This window comes from Gadus macrocephalus, chromosome 23, assembly GCF_031168955.1.
Source record: "Gadus macrocephalus chromosome 23, ASM3116895v1".
In the NCBI taxonomy this organism is placed as follows: domain Eukaryota; kingdom Metazoa; phylum Chordata; class Actinopteri; order Gadiformes; family Gadidae; genus Gadus; species Gadus macrocephalus.
In genome coordinates, this window is record NC_082404.1 from 15582749 (window position 1) to 15605238 (window position 22490).

Here is a 22490-nt window from a genome sequence, read left to right on the forward strand (position 1 = left end):
TCCTGGCTGCTGAAGGACAGTCGACGGAGGTCTTGTGGATGGGGGCGTCGCATCATTCCGGGGTCAGGATCCTCCGCTTCTCCATGTAGACGCACACGTTGGGGTAGGAGCCCAAAGGTCAACAGGCTGACCCCCACATCCAGACCGTTGTCTGCCCCCTCCGCGTTCAACACCCGGCTCATCAGACCCTCTGATAAACACACTCATGGTTCTCAGGTTAGACACACGTCATACGATGACCGATTACCAACATTTCAGACCGACTACCTGAAGACTAAAACTCCATCCAGAGGCCAAATGTCGATGAAATGCAAGAAAAGCAACAGAGCCACGATGTCTGGATGTAGGGGTTTGACTCAGGGCAGAGCAAGCAGGGGCTGGGGGAATAGGAATCCATTCATGGGAGAATCGGGACTCTTTGATTAAGCGATACTTGATTGAGCAACGTTGTCAGATTGACAAATCAGTACCTTCCTATAGAGCGCGCTCTATAGGAAGGTACTGATTTGTGTCTTTCTATGGACAATCGTCCATTTGCATTGAGGACCTGTAGAACAGAAACCACCACGTAAACCTTCCAGAAAGATCGAAATACCGTACCACAATATTTACAGAATCTCAGTATTCACACAACGGCTTTTCATATCGCATCGTCCCGGCTGATTCCAGACCCTAGAAGAGACTGCGGTGGGCGGGGCGTGGGGGGATGTGAACCAATCACCTTCAGGGAAGCCAGAGATGGCGAGGATGTCCTCCAGCTGGACCTTGGCCTCCAGGGTCATCCTCAGGGTGGACGTGTTGAGGCGCTTCTGCTCACACACACACACACACACACACACACACACACACACACACACACACACACACACACACACACACACACACACACACACACACACACACACACACACACACACCAGAAGAGAAAACTAGAATAGAGTGATTTCTAAAATTGCTGGTTTGGTCATGTGATGTTTAATTCAAACCACATCGTATAACATATATAGCGCCTAGAAGGGCTGCAATAGTAACTAGGGCCCCATCCTATTATTCCCCTAGCCCTAGATTTGAGGGGTAGGGTGATCCAATACTTAGGGGCAAGAGAGAGGGCCTATTTCCCCTTAAAGTCCCTTGGCAGCTCGCCAGCTCGGTACCTCACTTACAGCCAAGGGAGTATCACGTATGACCCAGGACACGTTGAGAACTCAGCAAGCGGCTATTTTTCCATGTTTCTCAAACAGTTATACATTATGTTAAATTATTTAACCGTAGACTGGATTTAACTATACGATCTGAATGTGTAGGTTGTCTTATTTTCGACACAAGGGTGACATTTTCAAACGTGAATGAAAATAGTAGTAGGCTCCTTCCTGTAGTGTAGACACGTCGGTGCTGCGCGTGACGTAGGGGAGCACGTTCACTACGCTAATTTGCATAATATTAATTATAGTGGTGTCACATTTCATAGGGAACGATCTTCACTATCACTTCACTCTTTATTGTGGAGGGAAGTGTTCTCGTTAAGGGGAGAGTAATGGGACATGGCCTAGTACTCATCTAACGAAGCAAGGATCAACAATATAAAGTCACTAATTAAAATAGTAACTGTTGGAAAAGCGACGAGTAACTTCAATATAAGCACTAGTAACTCAAATGGGTTTGGCTTCTGGACGCAGTGTTCAAACATAGATACAGAATAGATGGAAATGGGCGCTGGTGGTGGGGACCAGGACACCCACTTGAAGATGCCTCCCATGATCATCATCCCCTCCCTCCTCCCCCTCTTCCTCTTCCACCACCACCTCCACCGCCTCCTCCTCCTTCTTCACCTCCTTGTCCCCCTCCTCCTCTTCCCCTCCCCCTCCTCTATGATATGTAAACGAGCGGTTATGGTGGGAGCAGGACGCTCCCTTGAAGATGCCTCCCATGACCATCATCTCGCCCAGGCGGGGCTCCCCGGTGGGCCATGGGGCATCCCAGAGAGGGCAGCTCGTCGTTGCTGTCCACAGCGTCCACTTCTGGTCGACCAACCCCAAGGAAACATCAACAATCCCCACAGTAAGTAAGTAAGTAAAATCCTTTTATAAGGCACATTTAAAAACTGTTTTCATTGGCCAAAGTGCTGTACATGGTGCAACCAAAGGCATATAATAGAACACAGGCCACCTTATATAGGTGGCCTGTGTTCAGACACTGGGTCAAAACCCAAAGTATATACACCGTCAATACAAAGACACATTCACAAACATCATGACCGGGTTTCTTACTTGCAGGAGTGGATGACGTACACCGCGTCGTTGAGAGTGATGCTGGTCTCTGCGATGTTGGTGGACAGGACGACCTGCAGGAGGCAGGGAACAACAACAGGAGATGGACAGGCAAGGGTGGATTCCAGGCAGCTGGGCAGGCAGAGGAGCACACGGGGTGGATGGCAGGCAGCTACGGGGTTGGTGATCCTGGGCCGAGGACAACGCGGAGAGTTAAAGGTCCCTTGACAGGTCACCAGCTGTGGTGTGATTAGCCGTTACAAGCCGTTTTGGAAATCGGCCCCTTATGACATCACAGGTGGGCGTGTCCACCTAGATGTGTGCTGGATAGATCAGTCTACCAGCCTACCCAGTGGACTGTAGCAAACGTTGCTCATCTCTCCGTCACACATCTAGGTGGACACGCCCACTTGTGATGTCGGAAGATCGTTTCTTTGTGTTCTGTTGGGAACAACAAGTCAACATTCTTCCCTTTAGTTAAAGTCTCCATTCCCCCCTTCATCAGTGTGGAGGGAGGATATTACCACACACACACAACAATGGAGTCTCCATTCACCCCTTCATCAGTGTGTGGAGAGGTTATTTCCACACACACAACAGAGTCTGAACATATACGCATATACTAAAATAAAAGTAATCTGGTGGGCTATATACACACACACACGCTCACATACACACATTAACATACGCACAGACACATTACAGAGTTACAATTATGTTTATTGATTTAATCTAGAAATCTCTGTGAAGTTCCTTCCTTCATGAAACATAGATAATATAACTGTCATCAGAGTTAGTGAGAAGCTTCTACTGCTAACCCTCCAACGTGTTTCAGGACATGAGTTTAACTTATCTAAATCATTTGTACTTCAATTTATGCAAGGGCGCACCATCAGTGAGGATTGATTCAACACCAGTAAGACACCAGTGAGACACCAGTGGGACACCAGTGAGACACCAGTAAGACACCAGTGGGACACCAGTGAGACACCAGTGGGACACCAGTGAGACACCAGTAAGACACCAGTGGGACACCAGTAAGACACCAGTGGGACACCATGCAGTGAGACACCAGGGGGACACCAGTGAGACACCAATGGGACACCAGTGAGACACCAGTGAGACACCAGTGAGGCACCAGTGGGACACCAGTGAGACACCAGTGGGACACCAGTGGGACACCAGTGAGACGTTCTGCCATTCTTCCGGAACAAACAAAGGACTGAGGCCTCCTCAGTGCTGCCCCTGCTGGCCGGACCTCCACACTGCAGTCATGTCCAGTAGATAGACGATAGCCCAGAGCAGCGGGCCGCGCCCTCATTCTCACCACTCCCCTGATCCTCTCCCCCTAAGAGGGTCCTAAACGCTGGGCCTTCTCTTTAGTCCTGGGGGGCTCTCCCTCACAGCAGAGGGGTCCTAAACGCTGGGCCTTCTCTTTAGTCCTGGGGGGCTCTCCCTCACAGCAGAGGGTCCTAAACGCTGGGCCTTCTCTTTAGTCCTGGGGGGCTCTCCCTCACAGCAGAGGGGCTGCTCAAAACCCCGGGGGCTGACTGACCTCTGTTCAGGATGATGAGGCCCGCCCCCTCCCCCCCCCCCCCCCCCCCACACACTGCTCCTTCAAGGGCCCCTAACTGGGCTCCTAATGGATACTGTTGATTATTGATTATTATTCTCCTCGATTAAACTTGTCAAAGTTCCGTTCTGTATTTGATGTTATCAATAAAAGGTTGTTTGTGCTATAACCAAGTACGACCACTAGAGGGCAGTGTTTCTAGTGTCTTAATTTACACTGAATGAGAAGTTGATTGGGTGTAGGCATGACACAGTCGGCAGTGGCAAAGCTAGACCTTTTTTGGGTGTGCTTAAGCCCACCCAAAACTTGCCTTAGCCCACCCTATCGTTTCCTCATTTACACAAACAATGTGAGGATGGATGCTGTAATGAACAGGCTCAAATGGGCTAGTGAAATCGAGCGCAACCTTCCTGCAGGAATCTCTAACCTCTGATTGGTGGGTGGGCGTCTCTTGTTTGACAAAACCAAAAATACAGCACGAGCGCACCTAACATAGTTTCTGCTGTTTTGTCTGTCAAAGAGGCTAGCTAGTCTTTATCTGAAAATCCACGATTTCCGGCTGTGTTATAACATGACCTGGTAATAATAATACTAATAATTTTAAAACCTTGACATAATCTGTCAGATGTATTAAAAGACAGTTGAGCACAAGGCGATTCTATCTATGCCTCTTCTTGAATTGCTTCATGTTTTAGTCGGCAGAGCCTTGTAATGCTGCGTAGCATGATAAGCATGATAAGGAGCAAGGAGCAGAAAAAGTTGACATGGGGCCATGGGGGCTAATTTTCAGTTGAAAAAAAACGCTGGCATTAGTTAATCAGCTGAGGGCGTATTCATTGCCATAACAACGTGAGCTAATCAACAAGTACCACATGTTCTAATACTAGAGCATTAGAACATGTTAGACTCAGGCAAACGCCCTGAAATGTTGTCTCGCTTCTAAACACTTCTCTGTTATTTGGTGAACACCTAAATCTCTTTATTCCCTCCTTTCCTTGCATTTGTGCTTCTATATTTCCATTCAACACGGGCAGCACACGATTCGTCACGGAAAAGATAAGGTACCGTTTCCTGAATTCTTGTTTTCTTACGAGATGTATTCTTACTATATTAATTTATTCTTACTAAATTAATCTGTTTCCAGTCCAAGCTCATTGTTTCCATGTTTGTGTTGTAAAAGAGGTTTAATGAAGGAGTATGCGTCAGAACATCAGTAACTAGTTTCACCGTGTTGAGGGCGATTATATACGGATCCTCTGGTACGGGAACGGGACAGAACAGTTTGTTTGTATTGTGGACTTTTATTCTGCAGGGAGGTCAGTTCGGTCAGAGTTTCATCGGTAACCTTAGTTAATAATTGATGGCTTGGAACTGTCGGATCTTAAGGGCATAGTGATAGAGAGAGTGTTTGTGTGTGCAGGGACGTCCCTAGGAATTCTGGCCCCCCTGACAGAATTCAGTTGCCCCCCCCCCTCACATTTTATAATCATTAAATATTGGGTTAGACTGGGTCAAAGTTGGGTAGTCAAAAATGAATAACAACTGTATAACAACATGATAAACCTACCTACTTACCTAGGCTACTTTGTACACTAGATAGTTAGTTAGTATTTAGTTACACATTTACCTGGGTTGTAGTTACTATAGACAGAAATAGGCTAATAGACTGAGACAGTGCTGCTTCTACTTAGACTGTCCTCCTTCTCCCCTTCTTCTATTTCAACCTCACTGGTTTCTTCTGTGGGATCATCATGGCTTGAAGAGGGCCCTGACTCTAAGATACATCGTATAATTCAGAATATGTCTCATAATTATCTGAACATGTTAAACAATGTTGTCAACAGTCTATTTGATTGGATTGAGCTGGGCATGACTAAATATGTATTTGTATGTTTTCATTTGCTGCATTAGCCTACAATAAATAGCAGCTATTAATCTAAGGGTAGACTACTTGTAATTTTAGCTGACTTAAAATGTAAAAGTCAGCTAAAATGTATGTATCCTTAGTTTAATGTCTGCTAATATTGTAATACAGCCAATCAAAATATTCAAAATCCGTTTACATAAATGTTATTATCATGCTGGCAAGCAGTATGGAATGTTAATCATTGCATTATCTCCATTTATACAACGGGGGACCTATATCCAGCGATCTGATTGGTTCCCAACTGTTGTATAATGAGCGTATACATAACTGCTATGACGCCCGATCATTTTGTGAAAGTTTGCATATCACTCCGCGCCTGGAAGTAGAAACAGTTACAAAGTAAAACATATGTTGGATGATGGAGAGCGTGTAAATGTTGTTACTCCTGGAGTGAGTAAGGCGATGGAGAGACTAACGAAAGCTTAGGCACACGGCGATTGAACTGCTCCATAGGATAAATTGCCGGCGAACCGCTCTATCGGAGCCTTCTCTCGGAGGGACGCAAAAGTGTGTTGCATAGCGACCGTCGATGCATAGCAGCAGCCAGGACGGACTACTTTTTTGTATTCTTTAATTAAACGGCTATTTTGACTTTCTTGGTTTCTTTTTAAATGTAGTGTGTCTATGAATTTCGTTTCGCCATAACAGTAACCGTTGTATAAAAGCAATAGATCACTTCAGTCAGTGGCATGTGCTCATTATACCACTGTGAAGGGGGTCGCCGGCCCTCCGCTGCGCGTCGGGGCCGGACAACGCCCCTTAACAGTGGTATAATGAGCACATACCACAGCCCGGCGTGATCTATTGCTTAATTATACCATGGTCTGGGTGAATACTCGATTCTGATTGGCTGGAGGGTGTAGGTTAAAAAGTGTTAATTTACACCTTGGAAAGACGTTGACCCTATGAAGACGCTATGGCCACGTTGCTTGGCAACGCCTGCATACGGGAGATATTAAATAGTCTGCTCGATTTGTAAAAATAATGTAGGCTTTTTGTAGATAGGTAGGCTATTGGATTATATCATGTGAATGGTAATGCAAACAATCTTTTCAGTTTTATCATCAGTGCAGGCTGTAATTATTTTTAGCTACAGTAGCGCTAGCTGCTAGGCTAGGCTTTTTATCAGGTTGTTGGGAAAGTGTAGAGGAAGGAATATACCTTTCTTGGTAAAAAACTGGGTGACGAACTGTCGACCGCTTTGGGCTCTTTCCTCTCTCTCTTTCCTCCCCTGATAACCTGACTTCTTAATTTCACCGACCGGGATACACACAAACTGACTTTAGACTGCTGGTTTAAGACACTAGCAGTCTGCACTTGCTTCACAACGATCTGCCTGGCTGCTACTTTGCTCTGCAGTAGCGTAAGACTTGGGCTGTACCAAATAATGACAAATGAGAGGGGTGATAATAGGGTGAAGACTTTCTAATGATTTTGTAAAAATGGAGAAACAAACCACAACAAAACAAGGAAACTTTTAATAATACCACCAGTGTCCTCTGGGGCGCACCCGTCAGTGCTGCGCCCCTGGAATCGTACTAATTTACCCCCCCCCCTAAGGACGTGTGTGTGTGTGTGTGTGTGTGTGTGTGTGTGTGTGTGTGTGTGTGTGTGTGTGTGTGTGTGTGTGTGTGTGTGTGTGTGTGTGTGTGTGTGTGTGTGTGTGTGTGTGTGTGTGTGAGATCTAGAAGATCATAGAGAGTGATTTAGAGTGTAGCTCTAGACAGAGTGAGTGATAGAGTTTGTGATCTAGACATAGGTTGTGATAGAGTGTGTAGTTCTAGACAGAGGGACTGGTAGTGTGTGTATGACAGACAGGAGGAGGATAGGAAGTCTTCACTGAAGTCATTTCATGTTTGGTACTTAAAGAGAATCCAGAGAAACAATATGGCATTGTGTTTGTGTCCAGGTCTCCAGTCTACTATGGATGAGGAGAGAGAGGAGGGGGCTCCTACCTCTAAAACCACTCTGTCTGGGGAACATGGCCGCCAGAGCAAAGCTAAGAGGTAGGAAGAGGATCTCTCTGTCTGTGACTGTTGTCCTTCTCAGAGCTCAGCACTGATATCTCATGACTCCATCATCAGTCTTAGTAAAAGCTGTGTGTGTGTTGTGTTGAAGCCCAGAGCAGCGGGAGAGAGCAGACTCCCCTGGACCCAGCTGTGTCTCCTTGAAGAGTGACTGCTCTATGGATGATCCTCATAACTTTAGAGATGGAAATCAGTCTATTAAGAAGAGGTGAGGATTTATCAGATATTATACAACTATATCTATCAGACAATCTTTAATCCTGGTTCTTGTTTTTATAGAAGAGTCCAGAAGGAGAGAGCAGACTCCCCTGGACCCAGCTGTGTCTCCTTGAAGAGTGACTGCTCTATGGATGATCCTCCTAAGTTTAGAGATGGAAATCAGTCTATTAAGAAGAGGTGAGGATTTATCAGATATTATACAACTATATCTATCAGACAATCTTTAATCCTGGTTCTTGTTTTTATAGAAGAGTCCAGAAGGAGAGAGCAGACTCCCCTGGACCCAGCTGTGTCTCCTTGAAGAGTGACTGGTCTATGGATCTTCCTCCTCACCTTAAAGTTGGACGACCCTCCAGAGAGGAAGGGTAAGGATTTGTCAAAGATTATAAAACTACAGCATCTATCAAAATATATATTTTTATTAAAAATATACTGTGTGTGTGTGTGTGTGTGTGTGTGTGTGTGTGTGTGTGTGTGTGTGTGTGTGTGTGTTTGTGCACTCACACTGTCTCCACAGGCGACTCCAGGAGAGGTCAAAGGTTACCAGTGCTCAGTCTGTACAGCAGCATCAAGCAGAGCTGATCAAGGTGTGTAAATGAAACAAGACATTTGTCTTCAGCTCTAAACAGGGGCGCCGTAAAGGGGGGGGGGGAATTCATCATAATCAAGTTAATATATTTCGAGTGAAAATGTTATCTAAAAAACGTAGCAATTTAAACAAACAAGGGGTTTGTTCCTCCATGTTTGGCTAAATGTTCAGTTTAGTCTATATATTTCACCCCTCTCTCTTTATTGCATGGTTCAGTCTTGCGTGGATCCAGTTTTCAGCACAGAGTCTTCCACTCGTTGAGCTTACAAGCAGAACAGACGGAGAACAGACTGTCAGTAGTTTGACACGTCGTCGTTGAGGTAGAAGTCGGGGTATCAGAAACAGAGAGCTGAGAGGGAGGAAAAGGTCACCCAGTTTATACAAATAAAGGTTTTTATTTATTCGCCTTCCTGTGGTGCCCATTATCACAGAGCTACCTAGTGAATCATAGAATCTTATATCAATCAAATAGTTCTTCATAAAACATGAAATTCATAAATATGAATCAATAAATGAGGTAGACAGGTGGATGAACCAGGAAACTGTTTACTGAGGCCTTCACAAATTTTCTTCTACTTATCAACTATACAGCCAGGGTAGGTCTGTGAATACTGACCCCTAGTGGTGAAAAGTAATAGCAGAGTATGAAGACAGTCTGTAGCTTCTCTGCCCAATTTTACTGAGGTGTTTAGAGCCAGTATAACATTACTGGCATCTGACAAACGTTGGGAACAAATTGACCAAAATGTAAAACACCACTGAATTTCATGAATTTCTCAAGAGGAAAGCCTTTTGCCAGAATAGCAACAGTAATGAGAGATGCCACTCATGTACCTCTGACATTCATACATCAATGGTCAATGACAGCAGGCCAAGTATTGGGTAATTAGCAGTACGCTACACTAGAGCTAGTCTATCAATTTATGGGTGGTCAAATGGATTTTCTAGGCTGGTGGGTGGTCTAGGTTGTAGGCCCAATATATTCTTTGATAAGGCCCACAATCTCTAGCGGTACCCCTGGCTCTACATGGGCAATAAAAGCATATTTTGTGGAGCTTATAATCTTCAGTTTTCCCTCTTTAGACCAGGGAGACCTTAATCTCGGACGGATGTTTCTGAGGTCCTCAGTTAGTTCAAAGTAAAGTTCTCCTTGTTTGTTCTGTTCCAGAGGGCTGAGGAGAACGCACACGCTTTTCTAGACAAGGAGCTGAAGAAGCTCTGGAGGGATCTCTTCTCAGATTACCCACAATGCTCAGAGAGTCAGAGGGAGGACGAGGAGGAGGACGGTAAGAAGGAGGAGCAGAGGAGGCGTGCCATAGAGGGAGCGGTAGACATCACAAAGCTCTGCCTGATGGAGATGAACCAGGAGGAACTGGCCGACAAGCTGGGGAGTGGTAAGATACTCATATATAGGTTAAATGGTTTGATCCAGATATGTAGGGTCATTGTGGGGGTATCAGGTTGAATGGTTTGATCCAGATATGTAGGGTTATTGTGGGGGTATCAGCTTAAAGAATTGTAAACATTATACTGCAGATGAACAGCAGAATAACTCGGTGGAAGAGATGCACCACTATCTTCTTATGTCAGGTTAGCAAGTCACTGATACTCAACAACGACAGCACTACTAATAAAGTTATAAGATCCATATAAAGTAGAATTTTATGATACCTTTTTCTTTACACCAGTAATATTGCTTGGAAATATGAATGGTATGTTTCTTCTGGTTTGGGATTTAGGAGCTGATGCGGTCCAGTGGCAACATGAACTCAAGGCTCATCTGAAGAAGAAGTTCTACTGTGTGCTTGAGGGAATCGCTAGAGCAGGAGAGCAGAGACCTCTGAATGAGATCTACACAGAGCTCTTCATCACAGAGAGAGGCAGTGGAGAGGTCAACATGGAACATGAGGTCAGACTGATTGAAAAGGCATCCAGGAAAACAGCCAATGAGGAAACACCAATCAGATGTGAAGACATCTTTAAACCTTTACCTGGACAAGATAAACCAATCAGAACAATAATGACAACTGGAGTGGCCGGCATTGGTAAAACTCTCTTAACACACAAGTTCACTCTGGACTGGGCCGAAGGCAAAGCCAACCACGACATAGACTTCACATTTCTCCTCACTTTCAGAGAGCTGAATTTATTGAAAGGGAAAGAGTTTAGCTTACTGAAACTTCTTCATCAGTTTTCTGTTGAAACCAAAGAATCAGAAATCTACAGATACGACCATGACCAAGTAGTCTTCATCTTGGATGGTCTGGATGAGTGTCGACTTCCTCTGGACTTCCAGAACAACCCGAACTGGACTGATGTCACCGAGCCGACCTCAGTAGACGTGCTGCTGACAAACATCATCAGGGGAGTCCTGCTTCCCTCTGCCCGCATCTGGATAACCACACGCCCTGCCGCAGCCAATCAGATCCCTGCTGAGTGTGTTGACATGGTGACCGAGGTGAGAGGGTTCACCGACCCACAGAAGGAGGAGTACTTCAGGAAGAGATTCAGAGAGGGGACACTGGCCAGCACAATCATCTCGCACGTCAAGAAATCTCGAAGCCTCCACATCATGTGTCACATCCCAGTCTTCTGTTGGATCACTGCTACAGTTCTAGAGGACTTCTTCAAAACATCCCAGAGAGGAGAAGAGGTGCCCAAGACCGTGACTCAGATGTACAGCCACTTCCTGAGGGTTCTGTCCATACAGGGGGACAGGAAGTATCATGGGAGAGCTGAAACTGATCCACACTGGAGTTCGGAGAGCAGGAAGATCATTGTTTCTCTGGGGAAACTGTCTTTTAACCAGCTGGAGAAAGGCCAGCTGATCTTCTACGAGGCAGACTTGGCAGAGTGTGACATCGATATCAGAGCAGCCTCAGTGTACTCAGGAGTGTTCACCCAGATATTTAAAGAGGAGTTTGGCCTGCACCACGACAGGATGTTCTGCTTTGTCCATCTGAGCATCCAGGAGTTTCTGGCTGCCCTTTATGTCTTTCTGTCCTACATCAACACTGGTGTCAACCTGCTCTCAGAAGAACATCCAACCTCCAGGGAAGCTGAACTCCTCCTCCTCTACCAGAGTGCTGTGGACAAGGCCTTACAGAGTGAGAACGGGCACCTGGACTTGTTCCTCCGCTTCCTCCTGGGCCTCTCTCTAGAGACCAATCAGATGCGCCTACAAGGTCTGCTGGGACCAAGAGGAAGTAAATTACAGGACAATCTAACAAAAAACATTCCATCGGGGCAGACAGGAAGGAGGTCACAACTCAATAACCAAATAGTCCATTACATCAAGGAGAAGATAGGTGGAGATCTCTCTCAAGAGAGAAGCATCAATCTGTTCCACTGTCTGAATGAGCTGAATGACAGTTCTCTAGTGGAGGAGATCCAACAGTACCTGTCATCAGGAAGACTCTCCACAGAATCTCTCTCCTCTGCTCAGTGGTCAGCTCTGGTCTTCATCGTACTGACATCAGAAGAGCAGCTGGACGTGTTTTACCTGAAGAAATACTCTGCTTCTGACGAGGGTCTTCTGGGGCTGCTGCCACTGATCAAAGCCTCCAAAACATCTCTGTAGGTTCACTCATAAGATGCATTAACAATACAGCACTATACATAATACTAGAATATAAAAGTTGTAGTAAATTTATAGGGATGGGAATTGATAAGAATTTCACGATTCCGATCCTGCTTATCGATCCGATCCCTTATCGATTCTCTTATCGATTCTCATTGGGTGAGAAAATAAGTATAAATGTGTTTGTTTGTATTAAATCTCTTTAATATCTGATCAGAAGTGCTTCTAGCATTAGGAAATTGTACATTTTCAAATCAATAGGTCTAGACGAAAAAATATATAAAAATATATGCCATCATTATGTGCCATACAACTAAAAACACAGACTGAAAACAGCCAAGTAAGAGCTTGTGCCTTTTGGAATGCTAACAGTGCTCATTTGCATTCAACTTGGAACAAAATTCAACTGACATAAAAAAAATGAAGCATTGATTAGATAGAGATTTATTAGATGGGCCTACCTATTAAACCGTTGGAACACACAAGACCGGAAACCATAGCAATGCCGGTAAACAAATCCCGAGAAGCCCAATCCCTATGAGAGCTCCCCGCGCTACGGCCATCCGGAGGCGACAGAGCTGTTGGCCGTGATATTATATATACAATTATAATATGTTATATACTATTATATATAGAGCTCCGTGAGTCGCAATCTGCAACCATCACTTTCTCCTCCATGCCGCAGTCACCCCGGACTGCACTGCACTGAGTTTGACGGCTGAACGCTGATTGGCTGTTACGTTACACATGTCACTCAGTTATCACGCTGTTGAACGCTGATTGGCTGTCATCACGACAAAAACTTGTCGCCGGTTTTCTCCCGCGAAAATTTCGCCCTCATACGCGTCTCTACGTTCACTTTGTATGGGATCTTGTCGCCCCGTCGCGTTTGGTGTGAACGCACAATGCGATTCTTCCACGGCGGCGCCATGTTTGATGCGTTCTGAACCAAAACAAAAGCAGCGTGTGTGTGACGTCATGACGCATTTGCCGCGACCGGAACCGATAAGCGGAATCGTTAAGCAGGCTTGCTAATGATTGCAAGGAATCGGTTGACTCGGAACCGGTTCTGAACAAGAACCGGTTCTCGATTCCCATCCCTAATCTCTGACGGTGCACTAAGAAGATGTATTGCAATGCAATAGAATATACATAATACTAGAATACAAAAGTTATAATAACATGCAACATATATCTGTAGGCATACTTATAACATGTTTTACGATACACACTATATACATAATTCTATAAAAGTAATATTATGATAGTTTTCTGTTATAGCATTTTTGTTAGTACCAACATTGTACACCTAATATGTAACTACCATTTAAAGATCTAATGTATAATCATTTGTTCAACTATCAGAAAAGTCTTATAAAACATTTAATCACGGTTCTCAACATGTTCTGTTTTTTTGTGTGAAGGCTGAACAGCTGTAAACTGTCAGAGAGATGCTGTAAAGCTCTGGCCTCAGTTCTCAGCTCCAACTCTTCTCGTCTGAGAGAGCTGGACCTGAGTTCCAATCGTCTACAGGATTCAGGAGTGAAGCTGCTCTCTGCTGGACTGGGGAGTCCACACTGTACACTGGAAACTCTCAGGTCAGTTTTACTAAGTGTAAACAGTTACACCACAAGGTTTGGTTTCAGAAGACTTTTAACTACTGCCCCCTGGTTTGAGAATCACACCTAAATGATGTCAAACTATATCAGATAATAACTCAGTACCTTTGATGACCACAAGTATTAGAGTGGTGCCATTGGACATATTACACCTTGTTGTTTATGTGGGAAAATGAAAAGTTGAAAAGTTATCCAAGAGTTACCATTGCATCTTTTCAATTATATACGCAAAATATAATAATAGTTCCCTCCCACAATCTCCTGTTAGCGGGAGAGTGGGAGTTAAACAAATTAAGTCACAGTATTTGCATCAATCAAAGGTTATGGGTCTACATAGACTCATTATATTTTGGCGAGCAGCACACGCGCGTGCGTGTTCTTGCGGTGTATTGTGTAACTGCTTTAAACTTGGTCTCCCGTCGGGTCATTCCTGTGCCGTCCCCTTTAAACAAATGTAGCCACAGTATTTGCATCAATCTAAGATTATAGGTCTACGTAGACTTATTATATTGTGGCGAGCAGCACAGGAATGACCCGACGGGAGACCAGGGCCCCGTTTCCCGAAGCATCGTAAGTGGTTCGTGAAGTTCGACGTACGAGCATCGTACAGTTTTCACACCTTTTCCCGAAAGCATCGTTGCGTAACAAACGTCAGGAAAACACTCGTAGCTAACAGGCCTACAGGGGTACTCTTAGGGTGCTAAGGGCATCGTTACTATAGCCTCAGTGGAGTCACCTGCTGGACATTCTTTGGTATTGGATGTGTTTTATTAACACATCCAATACCGCAGAATGTCCAGCTGGCACCATTTCGCGATACCCCCAAAACAGTGGTTACCGCCAATATATTACTCATAGACTACTGTAAGATTTAAAAAGCAAAGACCGAGACAGAGTCCACAACAACATAATTTATTGCAGCAATTTAAAATTCCAAAAATAAATGTGCAGCCGAAATGTACCGATCAAACGCCACGTCCCGAGGCAACCCTCTCACAAGGCATATAATAAAATCAAATGATTCCATTGGTCTTGTGTGGGAGGTCGCTTTCGAGCTGCACTTAATGTCTCCCTCTGATTTTAATTCAACCATCGTGGTTAAAATGTCCTCATATTGATCAATGACAGAAGACATACTGTACATGAATCATGCTGAGACCAGCGGGTGCTGGAGAATTTCTGCATGTGTTTTTTATTGCGATTGTTTGCCAAAAAGCACTGTAAGTGCTTCGATGAGGCTGTGTTGAAGTTCATTATTAATTGAACCGTGTCTAGACAGTAACGAACATGCCTGACCTTAGTGGAGTGCACAATGGAGAGCGTGGTCTCTGCAGTGAACGTAGACTGCTGCGGGATACTGCTGCGATGCGTGCCTGAACCCCGCGTGCTTTCCCGCTTACATTACCAGCACCATCATAAGGCGTTTTTACACTGCCAAATATGCCATCTTATTCACGCCTTTTTCACGGGACGATCCACGCGCTAACACTACCCAAGGTAAATTGCCTGCTTGAGCTAGCACCCCAATTTAGTTAATTTCGTCATCAAAATAAAGAATATGTTGGCGTTTTTTGCACTTGTAAATAGCTAATCGCGTTTGTAGCCTACACTGACGTGAACTCATTTTTGCATGCGGGTGACTTCATTCATAAAAAAAATAAAACATTCGGGAGTATGCAAATTATTCTAAAGAGGTCTTAACTCTGTGCGCAGCCCCGCCTTCTCCAGTGAACCAAGAAAGCTGTGACGGACGGGGGATTTGACCCCCTCGGTTTTACACAGGAAACTTGAGATAAGACGGTGAAGTCGCCGGGCATGCCAAGCTGCGACCGAACCGGCTTGGCAGCGTAAAAAGGCCTATACATCATCCTGCCCAACAATATGGGCAGGATCTAGACCAAGCTCTTCTAATCGGGTCAGCAATAGCCGTGTGTCAATGCCCAGCCTCTGCCTTTGACTGATAATGAATGTATGGAACGTTGCATTTTCTCGCAAAATCCTTTGTGAGAATGATCGTACAAGCTTGGATCCATCGTTATCGGGAAACGGGGCCCAGGTTAGCAGTTACGCAAGACCCAGAGAGTTGCCTTTTGTTTCACACACACACACACACACACACACACACACACACACACACACACACACACACACACACACACACACACACACACACACACACACACGACTCCCTTGGTGGCGGTGCTGTCACGTTAAAATTGTACCGGGGGTGAAAATTGTACCGGCCTACGTCATCAGTTGTTTACATCTTGACAACCTGCCTGGCAACAGACGCGATCGCGTCAAATGACGTAGGACGCGAATGTTCAAGAACCTTCCTACGTCATTTGACGCGAACGCCCGTTTCCCGGCAACAGACGATCGCGTCGTCTGTTGCTATTCGATTAAACAATTAAATACAATACAAATATAAAGTAAAAACAAGAGTTATCTAGTGATCCGTTATCTGTATTATGTTATTTCGTCTTTTGGAAACATGAGCCGAATGTTTTTTGCAACCTGCCCGGCAGCAGACGATCGCGTCGTCTGTTGCCAGGCAGGTTGTCAAGATGTAAACAACTGATGACGTCGGCCGGTACAATTTTCGCCCCCGTTACAATTTTAACGTGACAGTGCCGCTTCCCCCCGAGCCTCCCAGGATCCTTTGCGGCACCCGGACACGGTGACCAAGGCCGTGATCACAACAGTATAATTTACAGAAGAATAATGTATCATCATTTTTAAATGACTATCAGAAAAGAAAAGTTTCTGATAGCTAACTATCAGAAAAGTTGTCTATAACATTAAATCAGGGTTCCTAACATGTTCTGTTTATTGTGTGTGCAGGCTGATTGGCTGTGATCTGTCAGAGAGATGCTGTGAAGCTCTGGCCTCAGTTCTCAACTCCAACTCTTCTCGTCTGAGAGTGCTGGACCTGAGTAACAATGATCTGCAGGATTCAGGAGTGAAGGTGCTCTCTGCTGGACTGGGGAGTCCACACTGTACACTGGAAACTCTCAGGTCAGTTTTACTCAATGTGCAAACCTTCAAAGCACAAGGATCTATATTAGAGTACAAAAAAAACTACAATAAAGACATTTAATGTACAGATTTAAGGCCATAAAGTAAAAATTCACAACCCTAAATAATTACAAGAATAACTCAACATATTTATATCGTTGTTGCCATGACAGTATAAGTTGTATGTTATATAAGTACAGTTGACTATTTTTTATTATTCTTATTCTACCATTCACATGTAGTCAGGCTTTTTTTTAAAGCCTATTATTAGCGTTTAAATCTAAAAAAATTGGCATAACTTGTCTTTCAATTACGGAAAATGTTAAAGACATAAACACAGTAACATGATCTTTTTATTTTGTGTGTGAAGGCTGAATGTCTGTCATCTGTCAGAGAGATGCTGTGAAGCTCTGGCCTCAGTTCTCAGCTCCAACTCCTCTAGTCTGAAAGAGCTGGACCTGAGTACCAACGATCTGCAGGATTCAGGAGTGAAGCTGCTCTCTGCTGGACTGGGGAGTCCACACTGTACACTGGAAACTCTCAGGTCAGGGTTAGGGTTAAATGTGTCTTTGGGTTTGTTTAATAGTAAGGGATGATCCAGGACTAGGTGGGCTGTGATCTAAAAGAACAGACGACACGTGTCTAAAGCCCAGTTCAGACCAAAGATTAGCCTCGCAACGACTTGCAACTCGCAACTCCTTCCAACTCCTTGCGACGAGACGGGCTGCGACGTTCTAAAAGTGGGACAGTTCAAACTGCTGCAAAAAATCGAAATGGCTGCTGCAGCCGCCAATTTTTTCATGGCTACAAATGGCTGAATTATTTTTTCAAAAAATCAAATTCGAAGTTCGTTTGTGGCTGTTTTTTTTTTTTCAAAAATCTAATTCAAAGTTTGTTTGTTTATTAATATTAATATTCGAATATATTCGAATATTTAGTAATAATATTTTGACCATTAAATTCCTTCAGTAAGTCCTGGATTGGGCTTCGCTAGGTTTGTTTACCGGCTTTGCTATGGTTACCGGTCTTGCGTGTTCCAACGGTTTATTAGGTTTCTAATAAATCGCTGTCTGATCAATACTTCATTCACATTCAGAGTCAACGCCCTACTATGTGATAGAATTATTACTTGATGCAAATAATTCTAGCTGGCTCAGCCAAAGTTTATCAGATGGCGGCTTATTTTGGCTTATACAATTATTGTATGGCGGCGGCTGAAATTCCAAATGGCGCAAATGGCGGCGCAAATGGACGCGCCTGGTGGCGGCTTCGGGGTCTACTTGAGCTAGCACCCCAATTTACCCTGCCGGACCCTGCACACACATTTAGGGTCCGGGAGGTTTATTGGGTTTCATTCTGATGTAAATGCGACGGGTCAGCGGTTCCGGGGTGGGGGGCTTGGGTAGAGGTGTTGCTGCGCTGTCTCCACAGAGACAACCCAGCGATATCATCATGAGCAGTTCTAACTGGAGAATAAGTGACACCGCGAGCTGCTGATCACGTAAGCGCATTGAACAAAGAAGTTGAAAGATGGTTCGTTCTACAAGAGAGACGCAGAGGAACTGTCCTTGGAGGCTTTTGTCGGGAAATATGTTGGTGTTTTGGCACTAAATAGTTAATCGCGTTTGCAGCCTACACTCTACGTGAACTCATTCTTGCATGCGGGTGTCTTCCTTCATAAAAAAATCAAAACATTCAGGAGTATGCAAATGATTCTTAAGAGGTCTAGACCCCGTGCACATCCCATCCAGCCTTCTCCAGTGACCCATGGTAGGGGGATTTGACCCCATCGGTTTTACACGGGAAACTTGAGATAAGACGGTGAAATCGCCGGGTGTACCAAGCTGTGACCGTACCGGCTTGTTAGTGTAAAAAAGCCTGATAAGGAGAGGACGGCGAGTTAGAAAGCCGAGAATTTGAAGCCTAATTAGGTCTACTTCAGGTCTACTTCAGGCCTATTCAGCAGCATAAACAGGGTGCCTACGCCATTCTTTGTAACGAGATTTCTATTTGCAAAAACTGTTGGTTTATTTTTATTGATCCCCTTCGAGAATTTGTGTTTTAAGGGGGGGGGGACTAGGCTATATTCTCGCCTTCCTACTTTGTAAAGCGCATTGTAGGCCTGTTGCTTTTGGGCCGATACTGCGCCCATTCCTTGATTCGTTCTGCCGCAGAACTCCAAACAATTAATTTCGTTCCAATGTTCGTCCAATCTACTCCAATAGTGGTCCTGCATTGAGTTTAAATCCAACTCTAATGAATATATGGTCCAGTTTTAAGTTTCAAGAATATTTATACATTCCCAGGGCATGTTAAATTAGTGCATGCCATGCCACTCATAACACACTTGTAAAATGCAGTGGTCAATTGATGGAATGGGTTATTTCATACATCATCGCGAACAAAATTTGTAATTAATCAAATAAATTACAGATAAATAATACTGAAATGGCACTTTTTGGTTGAACACATTTGAACTAAATAATTACGATCCCCCAATATTGACCTGAAGATGGCGCCACTGATTGGTAGACTGTCGGAATGGCAGTAGGCCTACTAAAAGGTGTCTGAATGGGGGCATGTGGGAATGGCCGCATGTAACCATAACAAAGTTTATAGCTAACATGTACTATGGACAGTACGGGACCGGGACGGAGTAAGGCCGTGATGTACAAGTTGTTCTGTGGTGTGTCCTGATTGGCTGAAGAGAAATAGGTACGTCGTTGTGTTCTAAAACTGGACCTGGCGATTTGACACAAAACACTGTGACTAATTTAAGAGAGAGGAAAATAAATCGAGGGGTCCGGAGCAAGTATTGACAGAGACTTTATTGCTACCCACAAATAAGCATCAATAAAGGCGCATGGTTTGCAAAGCAGTGGCGGTCTACGGATCGCGGCTTCCTCTTTATTCACACACACAAAACAGTTTCTTTGTTTGAGGTTTCCGCCCACAATCAATCATAAATTCGTCGAACCAAATTGTCAACAAAATAATTTAGGACACCATGCTGCGGTCAGCACGCATTAACCCCGTAGCTTCCTGCTCCTCTGGTGGGTTCCTTCCAACATGCGCCCTGACCCCAGACTCTGTGGCACCGTGTCAGGCCCTGGATCAGAATCCAGAGACGCTTTAAATAGATATATAGGCCTAATATTATTCATGGTTTACCATAGAATATAATCATTAATTTCTACCACAACTGCTGCAACTTTTTCCCGGCGAAGTTCCAAAACAGCCTTGTTACAAGTCGTTGCGAGGCGAATCTTTGGTCTGAGCTGGGCTAAAGATCCCCGACAGATTGAGCATCATTATTCATTTGTAGGCTGGGTTCAACATGCCAGTGGACCACAGATGGGAGAATGAGAGGCCAGAGGAGGAACAGAACTTTAGAGGACGAGGATTTCAGGAACATAAAAAAATATATGTTAGTTTGAAGGGTTGTTTATCTTTGCCGTCTTTTTTAGCTGCTAGTGTGTTATGAGTTAACAGGTTATTGTAGCTGACAGAACACTGGCCAGCTGATGTGAGGGTGAGGGGTTGCTGTCCTGTTAACTGCTAGCATGTTGTGTGTGTGTGTGTGTGTGTGTGTGTGTGTGTGTGTGTGTGTGTGTGTGTGTGTGTGTAGGTTGTCTGGCTGCCTGGTCACACAGGAAGGCTTTGCTTCTCTGGCTTCAGCCCTGAGCTCCAACCCCTCCCATCTGAGAGAGCTTGACCTGAGCTACAATCACCCAGGAGACTCAGGAGCTGCCCTGCTCTCTGCTGGACTGGAGGATCCACCCTGGAGACTGGAAACTCTCAGGTATGGAGAGGACAGCTCACCATTCAGAGACAATGTCTCCTACAAGGAATCAACCCTCTGAAAAGTGATGGGACGGCAGATGATGATGGTGAATGTTTCAACATGCTGCTCTCACTTTGTTTCCCCCCCAGTGTGGAGCACAGTGGAGTGTGGAGACTGAAACCAGCTCTAAAGAAGTGTAAGTGTCTGTTTGATTCATCACAACGCACACTGACTATTGAGAGGGAAAGTCCATCCACACAGCAGGAGGTGACGTCTGTTCATTCAGATATCTGGGAATGAAGCTGATGACTGACATCATGTATCTTACATATATAAACATTACCATAATTGCTGTGATTATATCATGAGTGATGATTTTACAACATTGGACATAACACCATAATAATCAGGATACTGTTAATCATAATTACATGTCTATATTATATTCAAAAACTATTAAATTATACTATTAACTTGTCGCTATTATAACAATTATAATTTTGTTTTAATTCCTGTCATTACATTAGCTATGGCACATAATAATCATATTAACATGTTTTGAATGATGCATGTGTTTCACCTTAGATTTCAATTAGAGCTGGTGATGCTGTTTATTTAATAATGATGATAATTATAATTAATAATATTGGTTTAGCAGCCTAATCATGTTCCTCCCGTCAGATGCCTGTGAACTCACACTGGACCCAAACACAGCCCACAGACGACTCTCTCTGTCTGAGGACAGCAGGAAGGTGACGCGGGGTGAAGAGTACCAGTCGTATCCGGATCACCCAGAGAGGTTTGACTACTGGGACCAGGTGTTGTGTAGAGAGGGTCTGACTGGCCGCTGCTACTGGGAGGTAGAGTGGGGAGGACGGGTTCTTATAGGAGTGGCATACAGAGGAATGACAAGGAGAGGAGTGGGTGATGACAGCAGGCTTGGATGCAACAACAAGTCCTGGAGTCTTGTTTGTGATGACGACACTGATGCTGCTTTCTATACTGCCCGTCACAACGGTAGTGGAACAGCCATACGTCTCCCCCCCCCTCGCTCTAACAGAGTAGGAGTGTATCTGGACCGGCCCGCTGGCTCTCTGTCCTTCTACAGAGTGTCCCCAGGTGGAGGGGGGTCCTCAGACACACTGACACACATCCACACCTTCCAGGCCTCCTTCACCCAGGAGGTCCTCCTCCCTGGGGTTGGGTTCTGCAAGAGTGGTTCCTCAGTGTCTCTGTGAGTGTCCATTGTAGATACACAAACACACACAGACACATGGAAAAGCACACACATGTAGACATGTAGTCATAAACACACCCAAACCAACAAACATATGTACATAGAAATTAACACACACGCACACACAAACAAACACTTCGCACTCTATAAACACACACACACAAACGTATACAGACTTATTCACACACACACACACACACACACACACACACACACACACAGACTTTTTTACACAGACGTTGTTGAGGACCAGCTGTTAGGGGGACGTTTGAATACCTGTGGACCCATGGACGTACCTGTAGTGCATCGGGTTGTTGAGCAGCAGCTGTTGGTGCTCTGAAGGGTCAACCCGTTCAGTGGAAGTACAACACTTTGTGTTTGATTTAAATACTCCACTGAACTCCAAATGCTGCATTTTATTGGGCTTCTGAATGGTTCAGCGTAAACCATGAAAGGAAGATCTTCCTTTGGGTTAAGCAGGTTGTACAAAGATTTACTTTCTAATGTAAAATGTGTTTTAAATGTTGATTGATGGTACGTTATTTTACTACAATATTTTATGTATTTTCAACTTCGTATTAAAGGAACCCAAAATCAGTTTATATTTTGCCATGCCTGACATGGAACGTGATTTAAAGCAGATGTAACAA

General features: G+C 44.6%; 2 protein-coding genes across 2 annotated transcripts in view; both read left to right on the forward strand.

Moving 5' to 3' along the window:
* LOC132452740 (NACHT, LRR and PYD domains-containing protein 3-like) overlaps nucleotides 1-22490 on the forward strand; it is a 274895-nt gene that overhangs the window by 88855 nt on the left and 163550 nt on the right. The window contains exons 14-23 of the mRNA XM_060045505.1: nucleotides 7677-7773; nucleotides 7886-8002; nucleotides 8074-8190; nucleotides 8262-8378; nucleotides 8531-8600; nucleotides 9771-9996; nucleotides 10342-12178; nucleotides 13607-13780; nucleotides 16646-16819; nucleotides 17190-17363. Of these exons, the coding sequence (XP_059901488.1) occupies nucleotides 7677-7773; nucleotides 7886-8002; nucleotides 8074-8190; nucleotides 8262-8378; nucleotides 8531-8600; nucleotides 9771-9996; nucleotides 10342-12178; nucleotides 13607-13780; nucleotides 16646-16819; nucleotides 17190-17363 (3103 nt within the window). The remainder of the gene's footprint in view (nucleotides 1-7676; nucleotides 7774-7885; nucleotides 8003-8073; nucleotides 8191-8261; nucleotides 8379-8530; nucleotides 8601-9770; nucleotides 9997-10341; nucleotides 12179-13606; nucleotides 13781-16645; nucleotides 16820-17189; nucleotides 17364-22490) is intronic.
* Nucleotides 20920-21965, forward strand: LOC132452760 (neoverrucotoxin subunit beta-like). The gene has a single exon (XM_060045552.1). The coding sequence runs from the start codon at nucleotides 21269-21271 to the stop codon at nucleotides 21839-21841; it is 573 nt and encodes a 190-aa protein (XP_059901535.1). The 5' UTR covers nucleotides 20920-21268; the 3' UTR covers nucleotides 21842-21965.